The sequence below is a fragment of the Nannobrachium achirus genome (assembly GCF_963921795.1).
Source record: "Nannobrachium achirus genome assembly, chromosome: 16".
In the NCBI taxonomy this organism is placed as follows: Eukaryota; Metazoa; Chordata; class Actinopteri; order Myctophiformes; family Myctophidae; genus Nannobrachium; species Nannobrachium achirus.
Genome location: NC_137823.1, coordinates 62,529,926 through 62,555,933, shown reverse-complemented (window position 1 = coordinate 62,555,933; position 26,008 = coordinate 62,529,926). Strand labels below are relative to the sequence as shown.

Below are 26,008 nucleotides of genomic sequence, written 5' to 3'. Positions count from 1 at the left end.
TCTTACCAATAAGGGTACTTTTATGTAATGGAAAATGTAGATATTTGTATGTAGTGCGGTGTGGTGCGGTGTAGTGTCGTCTGTCGTGTAGTGTGGTGCTAAAGCTGCAGTCGAAAAGGGGCTTATGTGTGTGTGGGCTGCAACGTGTGGGCAGTGTCGGTGGCGTCCCCAAGAAAAAGGCCCAGTGTCCCCCCCGGAGCTCTGTTTCTCTTCACTTCTTCAAGAGAACGGTGGCATGGCGTGACTGTGCAGTGTGCAGGCACACACACATGCACACAGACTTGTGTCGGTAATCCGTGGGAGCAACCGGAGCTGCCACAAGTTGATCCCCTGGCTGTGTTTATTTGGTTTTGGTACATGTCGTTGTTGTCGGGCGGAAACCTCGTATCGTTTTTTTTTTCTTTCCGCAAAGTAAAGCCCTGCTTCATCATACAAGGCCGTCGCACAAAAGTAGTGAAAACAGCAGATCTACGAGCACACAACGCCTCGCACCGCGAGGCGTTGTGTGCTTGTAGATCGGCTGTTTTCACTAGTTTATTTTTTTTCTTATAATCTTTATCCCACGATTTTGCAACCCATTTTCACCCAGTGCCAATTGCCTATGTAATCCTGGGCTCTGCTCTCCCTCTGCCGCGCCTGGGGAGACAACGGACTGACCTCATGCTTCCTTCTATGCATGAGTAGTCCAAGTTGTTTCTTTTCACCTGAAAGGGGGGGGGGATTTCCCCGGGATGGACGTAGCGCGTGGATGGAACACATTATTCCAACCAGTTCCTTTCCCCTCCATCAAGCACCCCGGCTGGCCAGGTGGAGGCATCGTTTTCACTAGTTTAAATCATTTTTAAAATGATAATTGCAAAACGAACGGTTTTTCACCCGACAACGATGACATGCCGGTCCTTCTATTGCTCCTGTGATTTATTCATGGACTGTCCTCGTCCTCCTGGAGTTGTGTTTTCACCCTGCAGCCCCGAGACTCTCCACGGAGCAAGCTCAACAACAGCGAAGCCCACACACTTTCTGTTGCACTGTGTGAGACCATGCCGCGGTTCTGCCCGGGTGAAGCTAGCATGCTGACGCTCATCAGTAGTTCTTTTCAAAGTGAGCGTCTGCTTTGGCCCAGAGCTCAGCGCTCAGCTAATTATTTTACTATGGGCTCAGGCTCTTGTCCCATGTTTCTAAAGGAGGCCAATTTGGGCAAATTATTTCAAATTCCTGACCTCGGGGCATCTGGGTGGCAGCAGTGGTAAGGTCTCTCCGCCAAACCAAAACCACTGCAGAAACCGCTGCGGTGCATCTGGTTAAGCCCCAGCAAACTCAATAGAAACACAATAGTTCAATAAAAGAGGATCACGTTGAATAATGAAATACATTTTGGCGATTAGACTACATTAACATAAAGCATATATGACTAGCTTTTAATTAGCATTATACATATAAGATTAGATTTAATAGGGAGAGCCCCCCATGGAGTCTAGCCGCTAGGGATGGGTATCATTCACCTTTTAATCGATACGATACCTTTTTCGATACCTGGGAATCGATACAATACCTTTTTCGATACCATTTTCGATACTTTTTATTTATTATTATTATTATTATAATTATTATTTGCCTTTTTCTATGGGCTATTTTATAGACGTTGGATCATTATCATAATAATAAACATTATAGGCTATTCTCGGCTATTTTCACAGTATTAAAGCAGTCATTAAACTTTCAGTAGCCCAACTGTTACAGATGCGACCGGCAAGGGGTGATTCAAAAGTATCGAAACAAGGTATCGTTCGTTTTTACGTGAACCGATACTCGATAGTATCGACGTCAGTGAATCGATACCATTAAAAGTATCGCCGACGATACCCAACCTTACTAGCCGCTGGTGGTGGCAGTGCAGGTGAACCTCCGTCTTAACTCTTGACGAAGGAGACAAGGTGGAGTTGGGGGTGGAGGAGGTGGGTGGAGCTTGTTGCATGCTGAAAAGAGGTGACAAGGTTCAGAGGCAGTGGAGGTATTTAAAGGCCAATCGCCTGATTGGCTGACTGCAGATTGGCTAGAAGTGCACACCCTTTGAGCTGAGAGTGACAACTTATAGATCTTTTTATTGAACTTATGCCGAAGCTACATAACGTTTTGAACTGGAAACACACATGATACCTTTAAATGTGTTACCCGTTAAAATGTACTGCTGAACCAATAAACATGAAGCTATGGGGAACTGACCTGTAACAGGAAACGGGTGTGCCACCTTCTGGAAACCTGGGACTACAGTTGGTGTATGTTGATGTATTTGTATAATTTGTTCTCTCCCAGGTTGGCAGAGGGAGAGTAGCGCCCAGGATTACAGCTTAGGCAATTGGCACTGGGTGAAAAATGGGTGACCAGTGACGCCACAATGATGGCAATATTGGAGTCTAGTTGGTCACTTTAGTCCCTTTAATCCTTCCATTTCCTCTCGTGGTTTCCCTCCCGTCCAGCTGAACACGCTGCGAGGCTCCATCCTGGAGGACGCCGTGCCTTCCACCTCCAAGCACGGCCTGGCGCGGGGCCTGCCCCTCAAGGAGGTGCTGGAGCACCTGCTGCCCGAGCTCAACGCACACTGCCTGCGCCTCGCCCTCAACACGCCCAAGGTCACCGAGCAGCTGATGAAGCTGGACGAGCAGGGGGTGAGCAGAGCAGGAGGGTGGAGGAGTGGACAGTGGAGGATGTGGGATCTGGGGGGATAGACGGAACGAGCAGCGTCACAAATGTACAGTGTAATAAGGGCCACAATGGCCCTTGAAAAATCGGAATACTCAAATCGTAGGGGGACTGCCCAGAAGTCCTACATCTCATTAGTCTTATATCTCATTAGTCCTAATTTGGTTAGGGTTAGGTTTTAGGGTTAGGTAGTTTTACTGAGGTTTAAGGGTTAAGTTTAGGATTAGGCATAGTATTTTTACCAAGTTAACATTCGCTAGATTCTGACTAATGGGATGTAGGAACAATGAGATGTCGGACCAATGCCATGGCACCCAAATGGTAGGGATTAAAAAATGCAATAAGATGTCCCTAGTCATGTTGAAAGATGTCCCTAGCCAGAGATGTAATATTTGCTCGGGATGTAATTTGTGTCTCATTTGAAACTACTGTACTGTACATACTGTAATGTTTAGCAGACTGAGTGGGGAAGTTCGCCTCTAAACGGGGGCCCCCACTCGGCAGACAAGGCAAGCAACCCGCATCGCCAAGAGAGCTAGCTCACTTGGCGGAGCGAGTTACGGCCAGATCTCTTGCAGGGTTGTTACAATACATTAGAAGATCATTATCACTGTATCTCTATTTGAACTTTTTCAGGGTTTTTCGTAAATGAATGAGAAAATATGACTTTGTCACATTTCTCCTATAATGACATAACACTTAACGTTAAAGTAAAGGTTTTGAACATGCAAGGTTTCCGCCTGACAGCGGCAAGTGACAATTTCTCCCCAGTAATTTCTCCCTCCCCCTCCTCCCCTTCATGTGTGTGTGTGTAGCTGAGCTTCCAACTGAAGGTGGGGGTGATGTACTGCATGGCGGGCCAGAGCTCTGAGGAGGAGATGTACAACAACGAGTCTGCCGGTCCTGCTCTGGAGGAGTTCCTGCAGCTGCTGGGGGACCGGGTCCGCCTCAAGGGCTTCTCCAAGTACCGCGCTCAGCTGGACACCAAGAGTACGTCACGTACGCACGCACGCACGCACGCACGCACGCACGCACGCACGCACGCACGCACGCGCGCTCGCACGCACGCACGCACGCACGCACGCACGCACACCAGCCTATTCCACCGGAGTCTCTAATTTGTCGTGCTCATTTGTCCTGCATTACATTTCTTTTCACATCGGCTTAATCGCAACACTGGCCGACAGAAATGTCTTCTGTCTTATTACTGTACTGGCCGCACCACCGGATATACGGTATGCTGCTACAAGAGTTCACCATTCTGTGTAAAAGGTTTTATTAGTCAAATCTGGTGTAGAAGGGGAAAACGGAGGGGAAAAGTATGGACCCCTGAGGGACCCTAGAAAGGGTGTAGAATAGATCTTCACCGAAGGAAGAGTTCCAGTTTGCAATAAGGCAGTGGCAGGACTCCCGACTGGGTCAGTGCACTGAAATAGCATTTTGACACTCACATAAATTTTGATGTGATGGCAGTTAGTTTAGTCATTGTTATTGTTATTATTATTACCGTATATATTTTTTCTTGACGTTTAATGCCATGTAGCACTTTTGAGATTTCAATTTTAAAAAGTGCATTACAAATAAAATATATTATTATTTTTAGTCAGGCTGTATTATACTTCTTTGTACAAGGGGTGTAAAAATAGCAGAAATTGCAGATCTACACTAGCCTGATTTCAGACTCAACAGTCCACTCTGAGAGTGGGCGGGTCTATGGGCTTGAACCAAGCTAGATCTACACAGTCAGCTGATAATGCATCACAATGCTTTGAATGAGTTTGTAGATCTGCTTGTAGATTATGCTATATCTGTTGTGAACTTTTAGATATGCTGTCTTCACAATTGTTCAGTAATCATAATGGAGGTAAAAGTTTGAAATTATTGTCATGTTTATTTCAAATCCTAATACCCAGCCTTACCTGCACATCATGTACTGTACCCACCTGGCTTAGATCAGCTCACCTTGCATTTATGGGAGGTTATTCTGTTTTTTTATTCGTGCAAGAAAGAAAAATACTTATGCTAAGCTTGAATGGACAAAACAGAACATTGCCTAAACTAACATAATCCTCAGCACAGCCGTTAAGTGTCATCAAACGTCTCAGAGTCCAGTTATTAGTTATTCTCAGGCTGAACAAAGCTGTCTCTCTGTGCTCATCAGTCTAGCTGAATCCGTTCACCCCTCGATCTCTCCTGGGGTCACTAATGGCAGCATTTCATTGACAATAATTCCAAGCACTGAACTTTAAATGCATCTCTCAAGACAGAGAGCTTTTATTGAAGCGTTTATAGAATATGAGCTTCAGGGCCATACTGTAGTTTTCAATCAAATCCATTTAACAGCCTTTCACACAGTAAAGTCTGGAATGTTAATTTAACACTCTTGAGGCCATTTTTTCACTCTGAAGAGTTAACGTAACCTTACAGATTTTGCTGTGTTTGTTTTGCACAAGGCTGAGGGAAACTAAAATGCTTCGCTGCAGTTTCATTCTCAGATAAAGGAGTATAACCGCCCCTCCCACCACCCTACACCCAATAATACGACTGATTATCCCCCTCATATTGCAACACTCAAATAGACTTATGTTCCATTGGTTAATGTGGCCCTTCCTCAGAAACTCCCTATTGAATGAGTGCAATTGAGTTGGGAAGCTTTGTGGATTACACATCCTTTCAACGCCCTATGAGTCTATGCGAGGAGAGCTTTGGTAGGCTGTGGAGCCTTATGACTGGTCGGTGTCTATGCGAGGAGAGCTTTGGTAGGCTGTGGAGCCTTATGACTGGTCGGTGTCTATGCGAGGAGAGCTTTGGTAGGCTGTGGAGCCTTATGACTGGTCGGTGTCTATGTGAGGAGAGCTTTGGCAGGCTGTGGAGCCTTATGACTGGTCGGTGTCTATGTGAGGAGAGCTTTGGCAGGCTGAGAGCCTTATGACTGGTCGGGGTCTATGTGAGGAGAGCTTTGGCAGCCAGCGTAGCCTTATCACTGGTTGAGTCTACGCGAGGAGAGCTTTGGCAGGCTGTGGAGCCTTATGACTGGTCGGTGTCTATGTGAGGAGAGCTTTGGTAGGCTGTGGAGCCTTATGACTGGTCGGTGTCTATGTGAGGAGAGCTTTGGCAGGCTGTGGAGCCTTATGACTGGTCGGTGTCTATGTGAGGAGAGCTTTGGCAGGCTGTGGAGCCTTATGACTGGTCGGTGTCTATGTGAGGAGAGCTTTGGCAGGCTGTGGAGCCTTATGACTGGTCGGTGTCTATGTGAGGAGAGCTTTGGCAGGCTGAGAGCCTTATGACTGGTCGGTGTCTATGTGAGGAGAGCTTTGGCAGGCTGTGGAGCCTTATGACTGGTCGGTGTCTATGTGAGGAGAGCTTTGGCAGGCTGTGGAGCCTTATGACTGGTCGGTGTCTATGTGAGGAGAGCTTTGGCAGGCTGTGGAGCCTTATGACTGGTCGGTGTCTATGTGAGGAGAGCTTTGGCAGGCTGTGGAGCCTTATGACTGGTCGGTGTCTATGTGAGGAGAGCTTTGGCAGGCTGTGGAGCCTTATGACTGGTCGGTGTCTATGTGAGGAGAGCTTTGGCAGGCTGTGGAGCCTTATGACTGGTCGGTGTCTATGAGAGGAGAGCTTTGGTTGGCTGTGGAGCCTTATGACTGGTCGGTGTCTATGTGAGGAGAGCTTTGGCAGGCTGTGGAGCCTTATGACTGGTCGGTGTCTATGTGAGGAGAGCTTTGGCAGGCTGTGGAGCCTTATGACTGGTCGGTGTCTATGTGAGGAGAGCTTTGGCAGGCTGTGGAGCCTTATGACTGGTCGGTGTCTATGTGAGGAGAGCTTTGGCAGGCTGAGAGCCTTATGACTGGTCGGTGTCTATGTGAGGAGAGCTTTGGCAGGCTGTGGAGCCTTATGACTGGTCGGTGTCTATGTGAGGAGAGCTTTGGCAGGCTGTGGAGCCTTATGACTGGTCGGTGTCTATGTGAGGAGAGCTTTGGCAGGCTGTGGAGCCTTATGACTGGTCGGTGTCTATGTGAGGAGAGCTTTGGCAGGCTGTGGAGCCTTATGACTGGTCGGTGTCTATGTGAGGAGAGCTTTGGCAGGCTGTGGAGCCTTATGACTGGTCGGTGTCTATGTGAGGAGAGCTTTGGCAGGCTGTGGAGCCTTATGACTGGTCGGTGTCTATGTGAGGAGAGCTTTGGCAGGCTGTGGAGCCTTATGACTGGTCGGTGTCTATGTGAGGAGAGCTTTGGCAGCCAGCGTAGCCTTATGACTGGTCGGTGTCTATGTGAGGAGAGCTTTGGCAGGCTGTGGAGCCTTATGACTGGTCGGTGTCTATGTGAGGAGAGCTTTGGCAGGCTGTGGAGCCTTATGACTGGTCGGTGTCTATGTGAGGAGAGCTTTGGCAGGCTGAGAGCCTTATGACTGGTCGGTGTCTATGTGAGGAGAGCTTTGGCAGGCTGTGGAGCCTTATGACTGGTCGGTGTCTATGTGAGGAGAGCTTTGGCAGGCTGAGAGCCTTATGACTGGTCGGTGTCTATGCGAGGAGAGCTTTGGTTGGCTGCTGTAGGGCTGTCACGATTATGACATTTTACATGACGATTATTATTGTCACTCAAATAATTGCGATTAACGATTTAATTGTGTTTTTGTCGTTGACAACTACATTTCTGTTTGGCTTGTAGGCTTTGAAGTTGCACATGGCAGATATGACACATAACCTAAATATACAATGACATTATTGACATATTTGACAACTTTATACTTAAAAAAAGAACATTGATAGTGGAAATATCCGATCTTCGCAACATGTAAACGATTAAGACGATTATGACAAAATAATTGCGATTAGTCGATTATGTAATAATTGTGACAGGCCTAGAGACCGCATTTTCATTTCAGCCGCAGCCTTACAAGAAGAAAATTACACCAACCAGTGAGGATAGGATAATGACATCCACACAGGATTTTGGGAGATAAAAATGTTGTTGGTGACATAAGAAGAAAGAAAGAAGGAAGTCTTCAATACATTTGCATTGCGTCGAAGCAACTGCTTTCTTTCTTAAACCACTCACTGTGGTTGGCACCTCCGCAGCAGTGTGCCCTCCTCTCTTTGTGTCATAGCCATGGGAACATGCCAGACTAGAGGTGTGGTCGTTTAACTACCGTCTCTGCTCAATACAGCAGGTCGGCAACTAGGGATGGGACGATATGAACATTTCATATCACGATTATTGTGACCAAAGAAATTGCGATTTACGATATTAGCGCGATCATCAAAATCTCCCCAACATCCATTATCCTGGGGCAGAACAACGCGTCGCAAGGCGACGCGTTGTGAGCTTGTAGATCGGCTATTTTTTGGCAAAGAGATTTGGTAGAGAGTGAAAAAAAAGACTGTATCAACTTGATACAGTCTTTTTTTTTCACTTATCAAGTACGTATATTATAAGTACGTTTTACCAATAGAGGTTTTATATGGATATGCAGCTCGGCAAATAAAAGGTGAATTGATCCCAGTGCATGATGGAGGACGATTTCAAGATAATTGTAATCTCCACGATACGATTATCGTGAGTGTTTTTTATCACAATAAACGATAATATCGCTTATCGTACCATCCCTATCGGCAACACCCTGGTGCATTTCCACACTGCCAATTCAACTGGTTCATCTTATCACTTGCAGCATTTATTTAGTCTATTTGTTTTCATTTAATTTACCTCTCCCTTGCTTCCTTTTTTAAATTGAATTTATCCATTTGTACTGTAACTCCCAAGCTGGTACAGTTAGAACCAAATAGACCTGTAAGTGCCTGTTTGATTACATTTGTACGCTCTCAGGAGTTACTGGAAATGAACGCTGGGGATTTACTGTAGGTACTTTAAGGTGAGTAATAGTGTGGTCCTCCAGGTGGGTTCTCCTCACTGGCAGGGTAGCCAGGAGGGATCAACAGACACAGCAGCAATAACACACACAGTAGTTGTGTGTGGGGAAGTTGGGAATTGGCATGACTAATGAAGCTGTGTAGACAACGGCATCCAGAAATGGGATTGACTTTCAAAATAGTCATTGCAAATCTGCCCTCAATCCCCTCAGTGCCAGCATATGTGACCAAATATCTCCAAAAAGTTGGCGACTCCCACAGCGCACACAACGATCTGGTAACACAAACCCATAAGACAAATATGGGCAAATTCTCCTTCTACAACACTGCCACCCAAGTGTAGCCTGATTTCAGACTCAGCTCACGCTTTAGTCTGAAACTGTGCTCCATTCTGAGCGATTTACGGGGGACTTTTTTGCGAGCGTGCACGCGCGTGTCCGCGCGCGAGTGATCGCGACGCACGGTGAACGAGACGCACGGTGGACGCGACGCACCGTCGGGGAGTGTGTGTGTGATTGTGTGTGTGTCTCTGTCTGTGCCAGTGACTGCTTCCACACAGAACTGCGACCAGAAACTTGTAATCAACATTAAACAGCTTGGTGAAATCAGTGCGCTCGTGCGTGTGTGTGTGCCTTCCTCAGCCTGTGTGTGTGTGTGTGTGTGTGTGTGTGAACTTCGTTTGAATCGTTTCAACTGCTGCGCGGATTGGATATTCGTTAGACCCACCCCACCCCCACCCCCACCCCACGCGCTCATTGGACAGCCGAAAATAAAAACCGATTCATGTACTAAGCTCCAGACCAGAGAAAGAGTCCACTCTGAGAGTGGGCGGGGTCTCTGGTCTGGAAGCAGGCTAACCCAAGTGTGTAATTCCTTGACTTCTTCCCTTAAAACATATAGCTCGCTGGCATCCTTCAAAACCGCCCTGAAAACTCATCTTTCAGGAGGCCAGAGGCGGATGTAGTTATCACTTCTCCCATAGACAGGCGAGAAGTGAGCCCCCCTTACCCCCCCTTACCTTAGCCCCACCCCCCTTGTCTCCCCTACCCTGTACATATACTGTTTTGTTTAACTGTGATGATGGTTCTATGTTTTTTGTTATTTGTATAACCATGAGTTGAATACCTAGGACGTAAAAAAGACTGTAAAAATACTTATTTGCGATGTTCCTTTTAGGCAAGGTGCTTAACTGTACTTGTGCTGTACTTCATTCGTTTAATGTATTGACTATACTTGTTATGTTCTCCATTTTTGTCTAATATAATACTCAATCAATCAATCAATCCAACCAATCTAATGTGTGTGTTTCCCCCTCCAGCTGACTCGACAGGTACCCACTCCCTCTACACCACGTACAAGGACTACGAGCTCATGTTCCACGTGTCTACCATGCTGCCATACACACCCAACAACAAGCAACAGGTAAGTCACTTCCACCATGCTGCCATAAACACCCAACAACAAGCAACAGGTAAGTCACCATGCTGCCATACACACCCAACAACAAGCAACAGGTAAGTCACCATGCTGCCATACACACCCAACAACAAGCAACAGGTAAGTCACTTCCACCATGCTGCCATAAACACCCAACAACAAGCAACAGGTAAGTCACCATGCTGCCATACACACCCAACAACAAGCAACAGGTAAGTCACTTCCACCATGCTGCCATACACACCCAACAACAAGCAACAGGTGAGTCACTTCCACCATGCTGCCATACACACCCAACAACAAGCAACAGGTAAGTCACTTCCACCATGCTGCCATACACACCCAACAACAAGCAACAGGTGAGTCACTTCCACCATGCTGCCATACACACCCAACAACAAGCAACAGGTAAGTCACTTCCACCATGCTGCCATACACACCCAACAACAAGCAACAGATAAGTCACTTCCACCATGCTGCCATACACACCCAACAACAAGCAACAGATAAGTCACTTCCACCATGCTGCCCTACACACCTAACAACAAGCAACAGGTAAGTCACTTCCACCATGCTGCCATACACACCCAACAACAAGCAACAGGTGAGTCACTTCCACCATGCTGCCATACACACCCAACAACAAGCAACAGGTAAGTCACTTCCCATGTTCACAGCACTATTCTCTAACGTTTTTTTTGTTTGTTTTTAGTTTTTTTTTTTGCAGAAGTGAGTTTCAGGTGTATTTTGGAAGTTGCGTCAGTGTAAATGAATATTAAGTTGGCTTTGTGAACACTGACTACAGACCTAGATTGATTATTGCGACCGTCAGGGAGCAGTTTACTATGAAAACCTCCACCGGCCGTCCGTCCGTCGGTCGGTCGGTCGGTCGGTCGGTCGGTCACACGTCACACGTCACACCTTTGCCCTGCTCATATCTCCGCATCAGTATATAGGGCTTGTTTGTTTATTGTATGACATCACGCCACATCATCAGCTGTGGACTCTGTGATGTCATCGTATCTCCATATATGGCCATCTCCGTATATGGAGATATAAGTCGTCCATGCCCAAGTATGGGCTGGTGAGGTCAGACTTTGTGTGATGCGTAGGTTATCTCCATATATGGAGATTCAACATTCCAGGCAATGCTCTCTTCCCTGGTGAGAATTGCCCCTTTATATAGGGCTTGTTTGTGTATTGTATGACATCACGCCACATCATCAGCTGTGGACTCTGTGATGTCATCGTATCTCCATATATGGCCATCTCCGTATATGGAGATATAAGTCGTCCATGCCCAAGTATGGGCTGGTGAGGTCAGACTTTGTGTGATGCGTAGGTTATCTCCATATATGGAGATTCAACATTCCAGGTGTAACTATGGCTACCCGTATGACGTGAGAGGTGGAGGTTGTGATATTTGTGGAGAAAATTTGTAAACTGCTCCCTGACGGTCGCAATCAAAACCTCCACCGGCCGTCCGTCCGTCGGTCGGTCGGTCGGTCGGTCACACGTCAAACGTCACACCTTTGTTGATGTTTAAATCGAAGAGTCTTGGTCAAACACTTCTGTTGGTTTCTGCACTGATCATTTATACAATTCAGCTGTGTTTGCTCGTGTCATCATGATGAGGTCATAAATCAGCCATGCCCAAATATAGATTTTACGGGTTTACATGCTTACTCAGTTATTCGTTATGTGAAAGTCCTATGACGTCTATGATATCTGACATCATCATACATACATTCCCTTTTATGCCCATAAATGGAGATCCCCTCTGTAGAACCAGCCACTGACATCACTGTAATGTCAGGGGAACCAAATCCCTTTTATGCCCATATATGGAGATCCCTGTGATGCCAGGGGAACCAAATCCCTTTTATGCCCATATATGGAGATATGGAGATCCCCGTGTTGCCAGGGTAACCAAATCCATTTTATGCCCATATATGGAGATCCCTGTGATGCCAGGGGAACCAAATCCCTTTTACGCCCATATATGGAGATCCCTTATGTCATCAATATTAAGCCCATATCTGTGAATATCTTTGGGTACCAGATGTCTCCATATATGGTTAAATGGTCCGATATACATCACTGGCCAGAAGACCAAGAAATGGTGCAACCTCGCCCTTTGCTTTTCTCCCTTAGGCATCTTACTGGTAGGTAATTTAATGAGGAATGCAGTATGGTGGTAGGTAGGTAGTTATGGCCTTTGATGTAAGATTTTCACTTTCTAGGATAACTATATTTGCTATTCCCAGATGATGCCTTTTTAGGGTACCCCTCATGCCCATATATGGAGATCCCCAGGCTTTACTAATTAACATAAGTTTTATGCCCATATATGGAGATCATTGTCCCAATGTCATCAGATATATGGGCATAAATGGACACAGGCAAACTAGATGGGCTGTATGGATATCCAGATGTGTGATGTAAGTGTTTTATTCCAAATGTGGCACCCCACAGACATATTTCCAGAAACAAAATCCCTTTCATGCCCATATATGGAGATTTCTGATGTCATCAATCCCAGGCCCTGTAAAAAACATGGTTGCTATGGTAAACAGTTGGTTGCTAGGGTAAACAGTTGGTTGCTGGGGTAAGAAAACATGGTTGCTATGGTAAACAATTGGTTGCTAGGGTAAACAGTTGGTTGCTAGGGTAAAAAAAACATAGTTGCTGTGGTAAACAGTTGGTTGCTAGGGTAAACAGTTGGTTGCTAAGGTAAAAAACATGGTTGCTATGGTAAACAGTTGGTTAGTAGGGTAAACCTTCAATGATTTTGACATCTTGTTACTAATCTGTCGGTAGATAATGCCGGTCTTATATAAGGGTCATTTGTGTACGGTGTGATGTCATACTGATGTCAGCAGTGTGACAGGAGATAAGCGACCAACGGTCGCTTATCTCCCGATTAGGGAGTCTTACTGGTTATTTTTACTTATTGCGACCGTCAGGGAGCAGTTTACTATGAAAACCTCCACCGGCCGTCCGTCCGTCCGTCCGTCCGTCGGTCACACGTCACACCTTTGCCCTGCTCATATCTCCGCATCAGTATGACATCACACCACATGTGTACACAAACCTTTGTGTACGTTGCTGTGGCAACAGTCTGTTGTTGCTGGTCTGTTAGTGTACGTTAGCAACCACCTTAGCAACCATGGTTTTACCCTAGCAACCAACTGTTTACCCTAGCAACCAACTGTTTACCATAGCAACCATGTTTTTTTACCCTAGCAACCAACTGTTTACCATAGCAACCAGATACGCAGAGCAGGGATCTCCATATATGGGCATAAACAGGTGACATCACACTGATGTCAGATACTCAGAGCAGGGATTTCTCCATAATATATGGGCATAAAAGGGATTCTGTTAGGGATCTCCATATATGGGCATAAAAGGGATTCTGTTAGGGATCTCCATATATGGGCATACAAGGGATTCTGTTAGGGATCTCCATATATGGGCATAAAAGGGATTCTGTTAGGGATCTCCATATATGGGCATAAAAGGGATTCTGTTAGGGATCTCCATATATGGGCATAAAAGGGATTCTGTTAGGGATCTCCATATATGGGCATAAAAGGGATTCTGTTAGGGATCTCCATATATGGGCATAAAAGGGATTCTGTTAGCTGTTAGTGATCTCCATATATGGGCATAAAAGGGATGCTGTTAGGGATCTCCATATATGGGCATAAAAGGGATTCTGTTAGGGATCTCCATATATGGGCATGAAAGGGATTCTGTTCCATATATGGTCCTACCGACAGCTGCTATAAGCCAACCCTGGCGATAAGGTCTGAGTCGAAGAAATGCTTCTTTCCTGGCAAGAATTGCCCCTTTATACTGTAGGGCTCGTTTGTGTATTGTATGACATCACGCCACATCATCGGCTGAGGACTGTGTGATGTCATCATATCTCCATATATGGAGACATAAGTTGCTCATGCCCAAATATGGACTGGTGAGGTCAGACTTAGTGTGATGCGTAGGTTATCTCCATATATGGAGATTCAACTTCAATGAGTAACCATGGCAAACTGTCAACTGCCCGTATGTCTTGATAATTGGTAAAACAAACTTTTGGCCTATTTGTGGAGATAAGCGCTTATCTCCCGATTAGGGAGTCTTACTGGTTAAGTATGTACTATGTACTCTGAGTGGGCTAAGAGTGTACAAATGAAACCAAATGAACCCTTACGTAACACCCAAGGGGCCAAACTCGTTCAGTAACGAAATAAGGCCACTAGAGGTCGCTCTGCCAAAAGGAGTTGTCTCGTTCCTCAACGAGACAACAAAGGGTTAACTGTGCAGTGTGCTGCACGCATGTTGTGTTGTCTGTGAAAGACCCTGGTCCATACGTCACACCGTGGCTCGCAGAGACACAGAATGGATGGTCTAGGCTGCATTGACTTCCATTCTAGGCTGAAACATAAAAACAGCTTTATCTATGAATAAGGTGCAAAGAACGCCAGGGAAGCAGAGATCTGCCTGTTTTCACGGCGACACTTTACCGCGATGGTCGGCCCCGGTTTGGATTTTAGTTTCGCGAGCGTTTGTAAACAAATGGATTACCTTCCTCAATCGTCAGTGGACACTCACATGCACACGCACGAAGCTTCCGAGGCTCTTCAAAATTAAAGCGTAAGTGAACGACGGCAGCAGCAACAGCTAGAAATGTTAGTAACCTTGGCTTCCCATGTGTTAAGGGTGCATTAGGTTCCACGTGTACACTCTCAAAGTTAAATTTCTACACTCTTAGACCCATAAGGGTCCATTTGGACTGCTGGTGGTCCACGGACCCAGAGAACCAGTGGAAAACCCCTCCGTTGGGGCGTATAATAAGCTAATAACGTGATAACGGAGCAGTTCCACATCCCAGAATAGTCTCTGGTTTCCAGCGTCATTAGAAAGTTGTGTTGCTGTCGTGCTGTGAGCAGAGTGGAGGGTTTGCACTCGTCCCACTGTCATTACAGCCCACATTTTAGATGCTAGTCAGTGAGCATAATGATCACTCCTGCTGCGCTATTACTTTCTGCCATTACTGAGCATTTCTGACAGCAAGTGACACAAGCGGTCCACTGCTGCAAAAGGTGAATCCACACTGTAATAAGCTTTGTGGTTCCTTTACTGCTGCCCTCCCCTCTCCACTTGGGGAGTTGCGTGCCATCCCAACAGTGGTGTCAAGTAACTAAGTACAATTAAGTACAGTTTTGAGGTATTTGTACGTTACTTGAGTATTTCCAATTTCCAATACTTTTACATCTACTCCACTACTACATCTTGGATCTAAATATTGTACTTTTACTCCACTACATTTTATTTGAAAACTTTACTTTGCAGACATAAATGATAATATTATAAAACATACATTAGGGTAGTGGTCCAGGCACCTAGGCTGGGTTCGAGTCCCAATCCTGACGACTTTTTCTGCGTGTTACCCCCCCAAGAAATCCTGTTTAATCGTTAATACAGAGATTCATTGCAGAATTCAATTTAAACCTGCATTTTGGTCCAAAGCAGTAGTTCTCAAACTTTAAAATGTCAAGGTCTCCACTTAAATCTGACAGTATACAAATGAAACGGGTCCATTTTGTTTCATTTGTATACTGTCAGAGTTACATACTTGTAAAGTTCAAATTAGACCTCCCAAAAGGAACCCAGAGAGTCTTGTCAAGTAATTTGAAAAATAACCATTAAAACCAACGTGAAAAAGAATTGTGATAAAATCGTGTATCGTGATACAGCTTGAGAAAATATCGTGATCTTGTATTTTTTCATATCGCCCACCCCTAACTGCCTCCCAGCTGCTGAGGAAGCGCCACATAGGCAACGACATCGTGACCATCGTGTTCCAGGAGCCCGGCGCGCAGCCCTTCACGCCCAAGAACATCCGCTCTCACTTCCAGCATGTCTTTGTGGTGGTCCGAACGCACAACCCCTGCTCCGACAACACCTGCTACAGGTGAGTCACGCACACACAGGCACGTGCACACATAGACACACAAAGGGGGCTTGAGCCCCTGCCCTTTTATCCGTCTGTAAAAAGTGCCCTCTCCAGACCATGAATGCAGTTTTTACTGTGGTGAAAGAAATGCAAATGCCTCCTTTTCCATGCCATACCTGAATGCAGCATTCAAGAGAATTGCCTTGTCCAAACTCTCCTGAACTTGAATGCAGCATCTTATGTTGGGCTATTTTCAGTTGGAAAGAGTCTCTTATAGTCTGGCAGTGACCTTGGGTTTAGTTCCCCTTTAAACCCAGTGGTTAACATGTGTACCGTATGTGTGGTTGTTTCCAACAAGTGGTTAAAGGAGTAGTAGTATTTTATATCAATTACACCAAGCTATGAAGCCTTGGGAAATCATGGATACTCTTTCCAACTCCTTCTGACTGGCAGTCTGTGGCATTAGGTTGGCACAGACTAAGCACAAACTCTAGTCGGCCAAAAAAACATTGTTTTTGCGCTGATTTGTGAGTAACAGTGTGTTGCTCGGTCTGCTTATTATAAGCGACTTTGGGCTTGTTTTCCTTTAAAGTCACTTATAAATATTCATAGTTGCAGGTTCCTTTAGTTTGGGCTTGTGTCTGAAGTGTAGTTTCTTATTTGGCATTGCTTTCAAGATTCTTTTTGAAAATAGCTGATGTAATATTTAAGGCTTCAAGGGATGAAACTTGTTGCTTCTTTTGGGCTTGTTTTCATAGACCTGGTAGCCTGTTTCACTCTGAACCTGGCAGCACTCTGCTTGGACGTGAACACAGAGCATGAGCGTTAGCACTAGCTTTGGAGTTGTTCAATTAGTATAGGAATTTAGTTGAGATAGAGAATATGATATCTAGTTCAAATCTGCAACGGGAAAATGTTTATTTTATGGCCTGCTTTTTGGTGGTTCTAGGTTTACCCTTGTACATCCTGGCCAATTTTCTCTCAGCAGTAGGTGATAGCTTGCACTTTCTTCCTGATCTTGGCAGTGACACAACTGTGCCATGCATCCATCCATCTTAACCGCTTATCCGGAGTCGGGTCTCAGGGGAAGCAGCTCCAGCAGAGAGCTCCAAACTTCCCGAGGCGTTCCCAGGCCAGTGTGGAGATGTAATCGCCCCCACCTGGCCCTTGGTCTGCCCCCGGGGTCTCTTCCCAGTTGGACATGCAGTTTATACTTAAAATAAATTGCTGCACAGTTGCTTATTTCATTAACACAACGTTCTACCTGGCCAAGGGACATTGCTTCATGTATATTTTGGACCCAGCTGATTTGGTCACATTTCATATTGGCATTGCTATATTATCGTATATTTTCGTCCCTGCAGGTTTGGTCAAAAAAAAGTATTTCTATTCATATACATGTAATAAAAATATTTCGCCAGTGTAAGCATGTTCAACACGATTCAACTGTCATAATATTCTTATAGAATAGCAGCCTATTTTTCCTAGGGTTTAGCTCCCCTTTAAGGCCATCATATGATGTCATGACAATGATCCACTGGTCCATTTAGTGGATCATGTTTATTACACACTCTAATCTCTTTATCACCTGTCTTTCTCATCATTCTCTCTCTCTCTCTCACATGTGCTTCTACTGCTAATGAGTGTTTTAATTGCTGTCGGAGCACATTGTGTGCAAGGACTTAATTGTCCCCCGTGGGGGGGGCCACCTTGTCTACACACACACACACACACACACACACACACACACACACACACACACACACACACACACACACACACACACACACACATACACACACACACACACACACACACACACACACACACACACACACACCCAGGGGTGTCGCACCAAATTCTGGGCCCTGGGTTCAAGGATTCACTGCGGGCCCCCCATTATTTTGTGCTTGAAAAATAGCAGATATATCTGCTATTTTAGAGATGGATAACAGATAGATCTGCTATTTTTGAAAAATCTTGAACATTATTTGTCCAAGTCTTTGAATATTTCAAATCCTTATATGGTTTTTTGAAAAACTTATGTTTCTATGTCAGTGGTGCTCAAACTTTTTCATTTGAAGGACCCCCAAAATGATATGTATTTGGCCACGGACCCCCATCTCAAACCATTTAGTTCCAGGGACCCCCCCCCCCCCCCCCCCCCAGAAGCAAAATTTGAGTCACAAATGTTCGCTATAAAATAATTATATTCAAAGATTTGCACTCATTTTCACGACTTTTCAAAAATAGCAGATCTACAAGCTTGCACCGCGGCACTCTGTGCTGTCTGTGAGCTTGTATATCTACTATTTTTCAATTGCTAAAGCATAAAGCAATTATGCCCCTCCACCTTGGGCCCTGGTAACTCAGTCCCACTTCCCCCCCCCCCCCTTGTGACGCCCCTGCACACACCCTCAGAGGGCCCTGCCAAGTGGAACATCATTACAGCCGGTTGTTGGAAAGAGGCTGTTTGGCACTGAATATCACCAGCCCCTCTCCACTCTTCACTGCCCCTCCACCCCCTCTCCACCACCCCTCCACCACCCCTCCACCCCTCCTCCACCACCCCTCCACCAGCATGCATGCATCATGTGTCTGTCTCTTCTCTCCACAGTAGCCTAGCTCTCACTCCACTCTAAAGAGACAGCACTGGACCTGAACATACCAGCCTCTTTGTTTGGTTGTCTGGTCCTGTCTGTGTAATTGGCAAGGTCATATACACCCGAGGTGTCTGAAAGAAAGAGAAGTAGCCAACGCATGCCTAGGTGTCTCATTGCATCAACTTCCCATGTTGTCCTGCTGATTGTTGGCACTGCCAGCTTGCAGGTGTGTAGTTAGGTTGTTAGATCTCCACTGCACCGACATCTGCGGCGGCAAGTATTGGAAAGGGTCTGTTGCCAGAAATCTGCTGTTGGAATGGGCATGAATTTACGTCTGTGTGTTTGGCTCACTGGAAGAAAACTACAAGTGAAAAGATGATATTCCATTTTGGGTCTACTGTATATACAGTAGATGTCCTACCTGACCAGGGCTTCAGACTGGAGCGAGTGGTTAAATTGTTAATACGCTTATTTCACTGAATCGAAAGTCCTTTTTTTTGGATACATGTCTGCCGCAGATAACGCCTCAGGCCAGAAAACATTGTTTATTCCCACAAAGCACCGCCATTATTGTCAGTGGGTCCGCTATTGCAACCAACCAATGTTCAGAAAAATACCCATCGTTCTGAAATCCCACTGTTCCGACAAACCGTTGTTCCAACGAGAGACAGTAAACTAGGATCACGACTAAACCAAGAACCGAGGTGAGTTTTCAGATTACGGCTGAACACCCTAACTGCAGTAGGGAGCTTGTTCCACAATAGGCTGTATGCACAGCAGCCATATTGGAGAGAAGTTGGGTCTCTTCTCACTTCCTTCTTTTTACTTCAAAGTAAGACGCCTCAGGGCTTTCTGTTAGTGTGGTATGTGGCCGATGTGGCCTCCATATATGGGCATTCCCAAACTCCACATATGGGCATAAAAGGGATTCTGTTAGCGGCAAACCTATTCTGTTAGAGTGGTTCCCCTGACATCGCAGTGATGTCATAGCATGATGTCAGAGCGGCAAACCCATAGGCCGTAAAAAAGTGTACACGTCAAGAAGGAGACATGATGTGCCATTTCACATACTGAACTGCGACCTTCGGTCGCATTTACTCCTACACATTTTGGGGACATTAATTGTGGTTCTCTCACACACACACACACACACACACACACACACACACACACACACACACACACACACACACACACACACACACACACACACACACACACACACACCCCTCCCCCCCTCTCCATACTGTAGGTATTGTAATGTTCTCTTTGTCTCCCAGGCTGTGTGGGCTGCAGGTCAGCCATGCTGAGAGCAGAGCTGCCCACGCTCTGATATTTATAAAGAGTGGGACCACAAATCACTCAGAACCACATGTGTTCCTTCCTTTCTGCTGCCACGGAGGTCACTGCATAGCAACACATACCAGCTACGCTATCCTCACTGCTGGTTGCTCTCTTCTCTCTCATCTCCTTCTCTCCCTGTTTGGGCCTGGATTATACTTGGTTGCGTACAAGGGATGGGACGATATGAACATTTCATATCACGATTATTGTGACAAAATAAATGGCGATTTACAATATTATCGCGATAATCAAAATCCATTATCTTGGGGCAGAACATTTGCCAAAAAATAGCAGATACTTGTGAGCTTGTAGATCGGCTATTTTTTGGCAAAGACATTTGATAGAGAGTGAAAAAAAGACTGTATCAAGTACGTATATTTTAAGTACCTTTACCAATTATAGAGGGTTTAAGTGGTACCGGATATGGAGCTCAGCAAATAAAAGATGAATTGATCCCAGTGCATGACGGAGGACGATATCACGATAAATGAAATCTCCACGATACGATTATCGTGAGTGTTTTTTATCCCGATAAACGATAATATCGTATATCGTCCCATCCCTATTGCGTACCGGTGTCGCATGCCTAAAATAGCACATCCATAATCGTCTATATCGGCTAATCGGCTTTCAGCTCACAACGCGTCATGAGCTCTAGGTATATAAATCACCCCTTTCTGCCTTACTATCTTCTCCAAATCCTATTCCCTCGCGTTCACTCTCTTCTCTTCTCTTCTCTTCTCTTCTCTTCTCTTCTCTTCTCTTCTCTTCTCTTCTCTTCTCAACTAGTTCACTTGTTCTTCTTTTCTTGCTCTCCTTCACTTTATTGATTTATCTCCCCTCCCTGTCCCCTATGAGTCACAGGTCTTTGGTTGACTCATAAACGTGTTTCAGACCTTGTATAGTGTTCTAAGTGAGAGTACAGTATATTGAGACAGACCTTGTATAGTGTTCTAAGTGAGAGTACAGTATATTGAGTGACACTTCATGCATTTTGTTTTGGAGGAACCTCAGCCAGCTGCACCTTGGTTATTTTTTATATCAAGCAATTCCTTTTCCAGTGTATCTATGCTTGAAAGAATTCCTATGGCCTGACAGCTCTGGTATTAAAGGGAACTTCAGACGATGTGTTGTAGTAGATTCATATATAACCTTTTTATATGGTATGCCAGGATCGTACCGTAGAAACACAGCTTAAAAGGCCAGACCAGCCGTTTCCTTGATGACCTGCTAGTTTTAACCACATTCACCAAAATGGGTGTTTGAAAAGATACCGTACTTCATCGGGTTCGATCAGTACTATTGCCACCGTCGGTCTCTTGTTCGGACTGTTCTCATCATAAACCTGATGATAACATAAGTAACGTGTGTGTTCAGGTCATGACTTTCTAAACCATGGCTTGTCTAAACAGTCTGTTTAGTCTGGTCGGTTGGTCAGACCGCTTTGTTTGGTGCGGTGGTCTGTCTGTTTAGTTCTGTTGGTTGGGCAGTCTGTTTACTTTGGTTGGTTGTTTCCTCTCTCTCTCTCACACACACACACACACACACACACACACACACACACACACACACACACACACACACACACACACACACACACACACACACACATACACACACACACAGGGGTGTCACACCACATTCTGGGCCCTGGGTACAAGGATTCACTACGGGCCTCCCATGAATGTTCTTCATAGGGGGGGGGGGGGGGTTTAAAGGAGTAGTTCACCCCCAAAATGACTTTTTTTTCTATAGATTAATCACACTAGGAGACTTGAGTAACATAATATATATATATATATATATATATATATATATTTATTTTTTGGAAAAAAAAAGTCATTTTGGGGGTGAACTACTCCTTTAACCCCTTTTTAAACTGGGAACGCATTATTAGGCATTATTTTGTGCTTTAACTATTGAAAAATAGCAGATATACAAGCTCGCAGAGCGGCACCGAGTGCTGCGCTGTGAGCTTGTATATCTGCTATTTTTCAATAGCTAAAGTATAAAATAATTAAGGCCCCTGCACCTTGGGTCCTAGTAACTCAGTCCCACTTTCCCCCCTCTTGTGACGCCCCTGCACACACACACACACACACCTTCCCCTGGCGTTGATGAGGCACATTCAGGAATGCATTTGGAAAATCGAGCTATTAAAGCCTTTGGAAATGTCAACACATGGGCATGGTGCCGTGCGTGGGCAAGGGAGATTTCAGCACGGTGGCTTTTGGAGACATACTGCAGCAGCTGGCCGTTATTACCTGAGAAAATGCCCCAAATGGAGCCCGTTTAGCCATTAGCACGAGGGGAGTTGAGGTCAGGGCAGCCAAGCAGCAAACAGACACACACGGCTCACTCCATCAAAAGCAAAGGCCAGCGGGCGACACAATACCAGTCCTGTTCTCACATAAGCTGTCTGGGACTAGGGATGGGATGATATGAACATTTCTTATCACGATTATTGTGACCAAAGAAATCCCGTTTTACGATATTATCGCGATAATCAAAAATCAATTATCCTGGGGCGGAACATTTTCCCAAAAAACTCTGATAGAGAGGTTAATTGATCCCAGTGCATGACAGAGGAGGATATCACGATAAATTAAATCTCCACAACACGATTATCGTGAGTGTTTCATATCACGATAAACGATAATATCGCGTATTGTCCCATCGCTACTAGGGAGAGGACTTGTACATAATTGTTGCTGTCGAGTGGAAAATCCAAATCTGTTCCTTTTCTATTATTATTTTAAAAACACTTAAAAATAAGGAAAGTACAACGCTTGTAGATCTATTTTCACTACTTTTGTGCGGCCCTCTTGTATTATTTACGCATTTAATTTACGGAAGAAAACAAGAAGAGGATATGGTTTCTGCCTGACAGCAACAACATCCTGGTCCCTTTTCATTCTGCCTGACAGCAACAACATCCTGGTCCCTTTTCATGCAGGAAATACTTTTTTTGTGTCTCTTTCTCCTTCCCTGTTTCGCTCCTCTGCACTTCTTTGCTTCGTAGACTTAAAGCTGCACTCTGTAACTTTCTTGTTCTACCCCCGGATTCGAACCTGGGTGTCCTGCACGGGTGCTGACATTCTCACAACTGAGTTAATGTTAATACAGCCTACCGGCTTGCTCAGAAGAGACATTTAATTTTGACCTGCAGGCAGAACCACTTGTCAACCAACTACAAATGTATGTATAGTATTAACATACCATACAGATTTGAAAAAATATATCTTAACCACTAACAAAAGACACACACACACGCACGCACGCACGCACGCACGCACGCACGCACGCACGCACGCACGCACGCACGCACGCACGCACGCACGCACACACACACACACACACACACACACACACACACACACACACACACACACACACACACACACACACACACACACACACACACAGATAACAGTCAATATAACTGCACATTCAATTTCAATTCAATTCAAGGGGCTTTATTGGCATGAGAAAACTTACTGTAGGTTGACATTGCCAAAGCAGAAGTGTACACAATACAATACAATACAATACAATACAATACAATACAATACAATACAATCGTAACAAAATATGTACAAGTGAAAAGAGTGCAACGGTTTTCATGCATCAAGGTTACATGCAGACAGAGCAGGGATATATACAAACGTTTTTAACCCATTCAGGCCGGGAACACATTTTAGTGTATGGGAGGGGCTTACAGTACATGTACAGTATGTAGCAACATATTTGTTTTTGTAGGCTAATTTCTGATTTAGGCCTAACTATAGGTTAGGCCTAAATTTAAGGTGGTTGGGTTCCATTTGATACCCTTCTCCTATCACAGCAGCTCACGAATCTTGCTGCTCATTCCACATACTCTCTCCTCTATTTTCTTCTGACCTTGCAAAGTCCCATCTCAGTCAAACTCTACGTCAAAACCTCTTTTTCATTTCCTCTCGTCTCTCAACTCTGCCCCTCCCCCCCCCTGCACCTCTTCCTTCCACTGGACTGTTATTCAGAGTTTTTCGACAGAGGAATAGGAATAGCCTCCCCTTCCTCCCCCTTCTCTCTTCTTCTTGGCTGACCAGCTGAGTTCCTGACATTGCAGACTGCCTCGCATGGCCATTCCAGCGCCTTAATGAAAGGAAAAAGGGGAGGGAGAGGAGAGGAGGAGGGAGAGATGGAGAGTGCTGCTAGGTGCAGTGAAGGGAGACAGAGAAGGGACTCCCGGAGTTTCTAAGCAGTTTGCCACGGTCCAATGGAGACATTTATTCTTGGTTGCATCCGTGTTGCGCACCGAAAATAGCTGATTTACAAGATCACAATGCGTCAGGAAAGAGACACACTGTGAGCTTGTAGGTCAGCTATTTCAGGTGCACTACATACACGGCAGTGCTGTAAAGTAACTAAGTACGTTATAAGTACTGTACTTAAGTAAAATGTTGAGGTATTTGTACTTTACTTGAGTATTTCCAATTTCCAATACTTCCAATAACTTCTCCATTGCATCTCGGATCCAAATATTGTACCTTTACTCCACTACAATTATTTAAAAACTTTAGTTACTAGTTACTTTGTAGATTTTGATTATCACAAAACATACATTAACCACTTCAGCCCTATATACATTTTGACCATTTGAAAATAGCCGATCGAGCTTGTAGATTGGCTATTTTAAATTTTTATACGTTTGAAAACTTGAAATAGGACATAATGCCTAATGAGTACTTTTACTTTGGCTACTTTTAAGTACAATTGATTACCAATACTTTTTTACTTTTACTTAGGTACATTTTGAATTCCAGACCTTTACTTGTAACAGAGTATTTCTATATTGCAGTACTTATACTTAAAACATTTGAGTACTCTTTCCACCACTGCTACACGGCAGGCGACTAAGTATAAATCAGGAATGATGTATTAATAGTTGCCACGCTCTTCATGAAGTGAAGTCTTGAGTGCACATTCATGTAAATAATCTGACCCACATTTCTGCTGTTGGTGTTGCCCGAACAAAGCCCGGGAGGACTAATGAAAAGCAGAGAGAGGAGAGTCTGTCTGCTAGTCTGCTTCCTTCACCACCCTGTAAACATAGCGTTTCTCTGAGAGCTGTGAGATCTGATACAACAAGGCCAGGGTTTTGTCTGCTGACCTGTGAGCCCAGGGGCGTCACAAGGGGGGGGGGAGTGGGACTGAGTTACTAGGGGCCCAAGCCCAAGGTGGTGGAGGGGCCTTAATTATTTTATAGCTATTTAGCTATTATAAAATAGCAGATATTCAAGCTTGCAGCGTGGCACCAAGTGCCGCGCTGCAATCTTGTAGATTTGCTATTTTTGATAAGTCGTGAAGATGTGTGCAAATCTTTGAATACATGTATTTTTTAAGGCAACATTTTTAACTCAAATTTTGCTTCTGGGGGGTCCCTGAACTAAATATTTTGAGATGGGGGTCCGTGGCCAAATACATGTCATTTTGGGGGTCCTTCACATGAAAAGATTTGAGCACCACTGACATAGAAACAACTTTTTTCAAAAAACCTTAGAAGGATTCTCATGATTTTTTTTTTTTTTTATCTGCTATTTTTCAATAGTTGAAGCACAGGGGCCCCACAGTGAATCCTTGTACCCAGGGCCCAGACTTTGGTGTGACACCCCTGCATGAGCCCATCGGCCCCATACAGACATGAGGAAATTGCATTGCTTTAAACAACAAACCAACTCACTGTCAAAGAGTCTTTCTTCTCTCTTCTTTTAGTTACTGGGGGGTTTCGGGGGTAGAGGGGTTGTTTTCGCCCGCCTATGCTCGTTCTTGTAACATAATGTAAGCTCTGGACTGTACAGAACCAGTTGATTTATGCATTCTAATAAAACTGGAGCCAGGCCCCACACTGTCTTGAACAGGGGATTTTTTTTGTCATTGGTTCCGCAAAGCTCCTTCTGAAGCCAAATTGTCATCCAATACTGGTCCCAACAGATTTATTTAGCGCAGGGGTCTTCAACAGGGGGTCCTCAGAGTTACTACAGGGAGTCCTTCAAATCTTTGTTTGATAGAAACTTTTTTTTCTCCTTTTTTATATTAACCATTCTGAGAACT

The 26,008-nt window shown here is 44.9% G+C and overlaps 1 protein-coding gene across 3 annotated transcripts in view; it reads left to right on the top strand.

Moving 5' to 3' along the window:
* Positions 1–26,008, top strand: part of sipa1l1 (signal-induced proliferation-associated 1 like 1) — a gene marked incomplete at its 5' end in the record, with an annotated part of 83,915 nt that overhangs the window by 10,512 nt on the left and 47,395 nt on the right. For all 3 annotated transcript variants that reach the window (XR_013962861.1, XR_013962862.1, XM_080745159.1), the window contains 4 exons: positions 2,478–2,666; positions 3,516–3,690; positions 9,888–9,991; positions 15,829–15,986. Coding sequence is in view for 1 of the 3 variants with exons in the window: in XM_080745159.1 (XP_080601285.1) it covers positions 2,478–2,666; positions 3,516–3,690; positions 9,888–9,991; positions 15,829–15,986 (626 nt within the window). The remainder of the gene's footprint in view (positions 1–2,477; positions 2,667–3,515; positions 3,691–9,887; positions 9,992–15,828; positions 15,987–26,008) is intronic.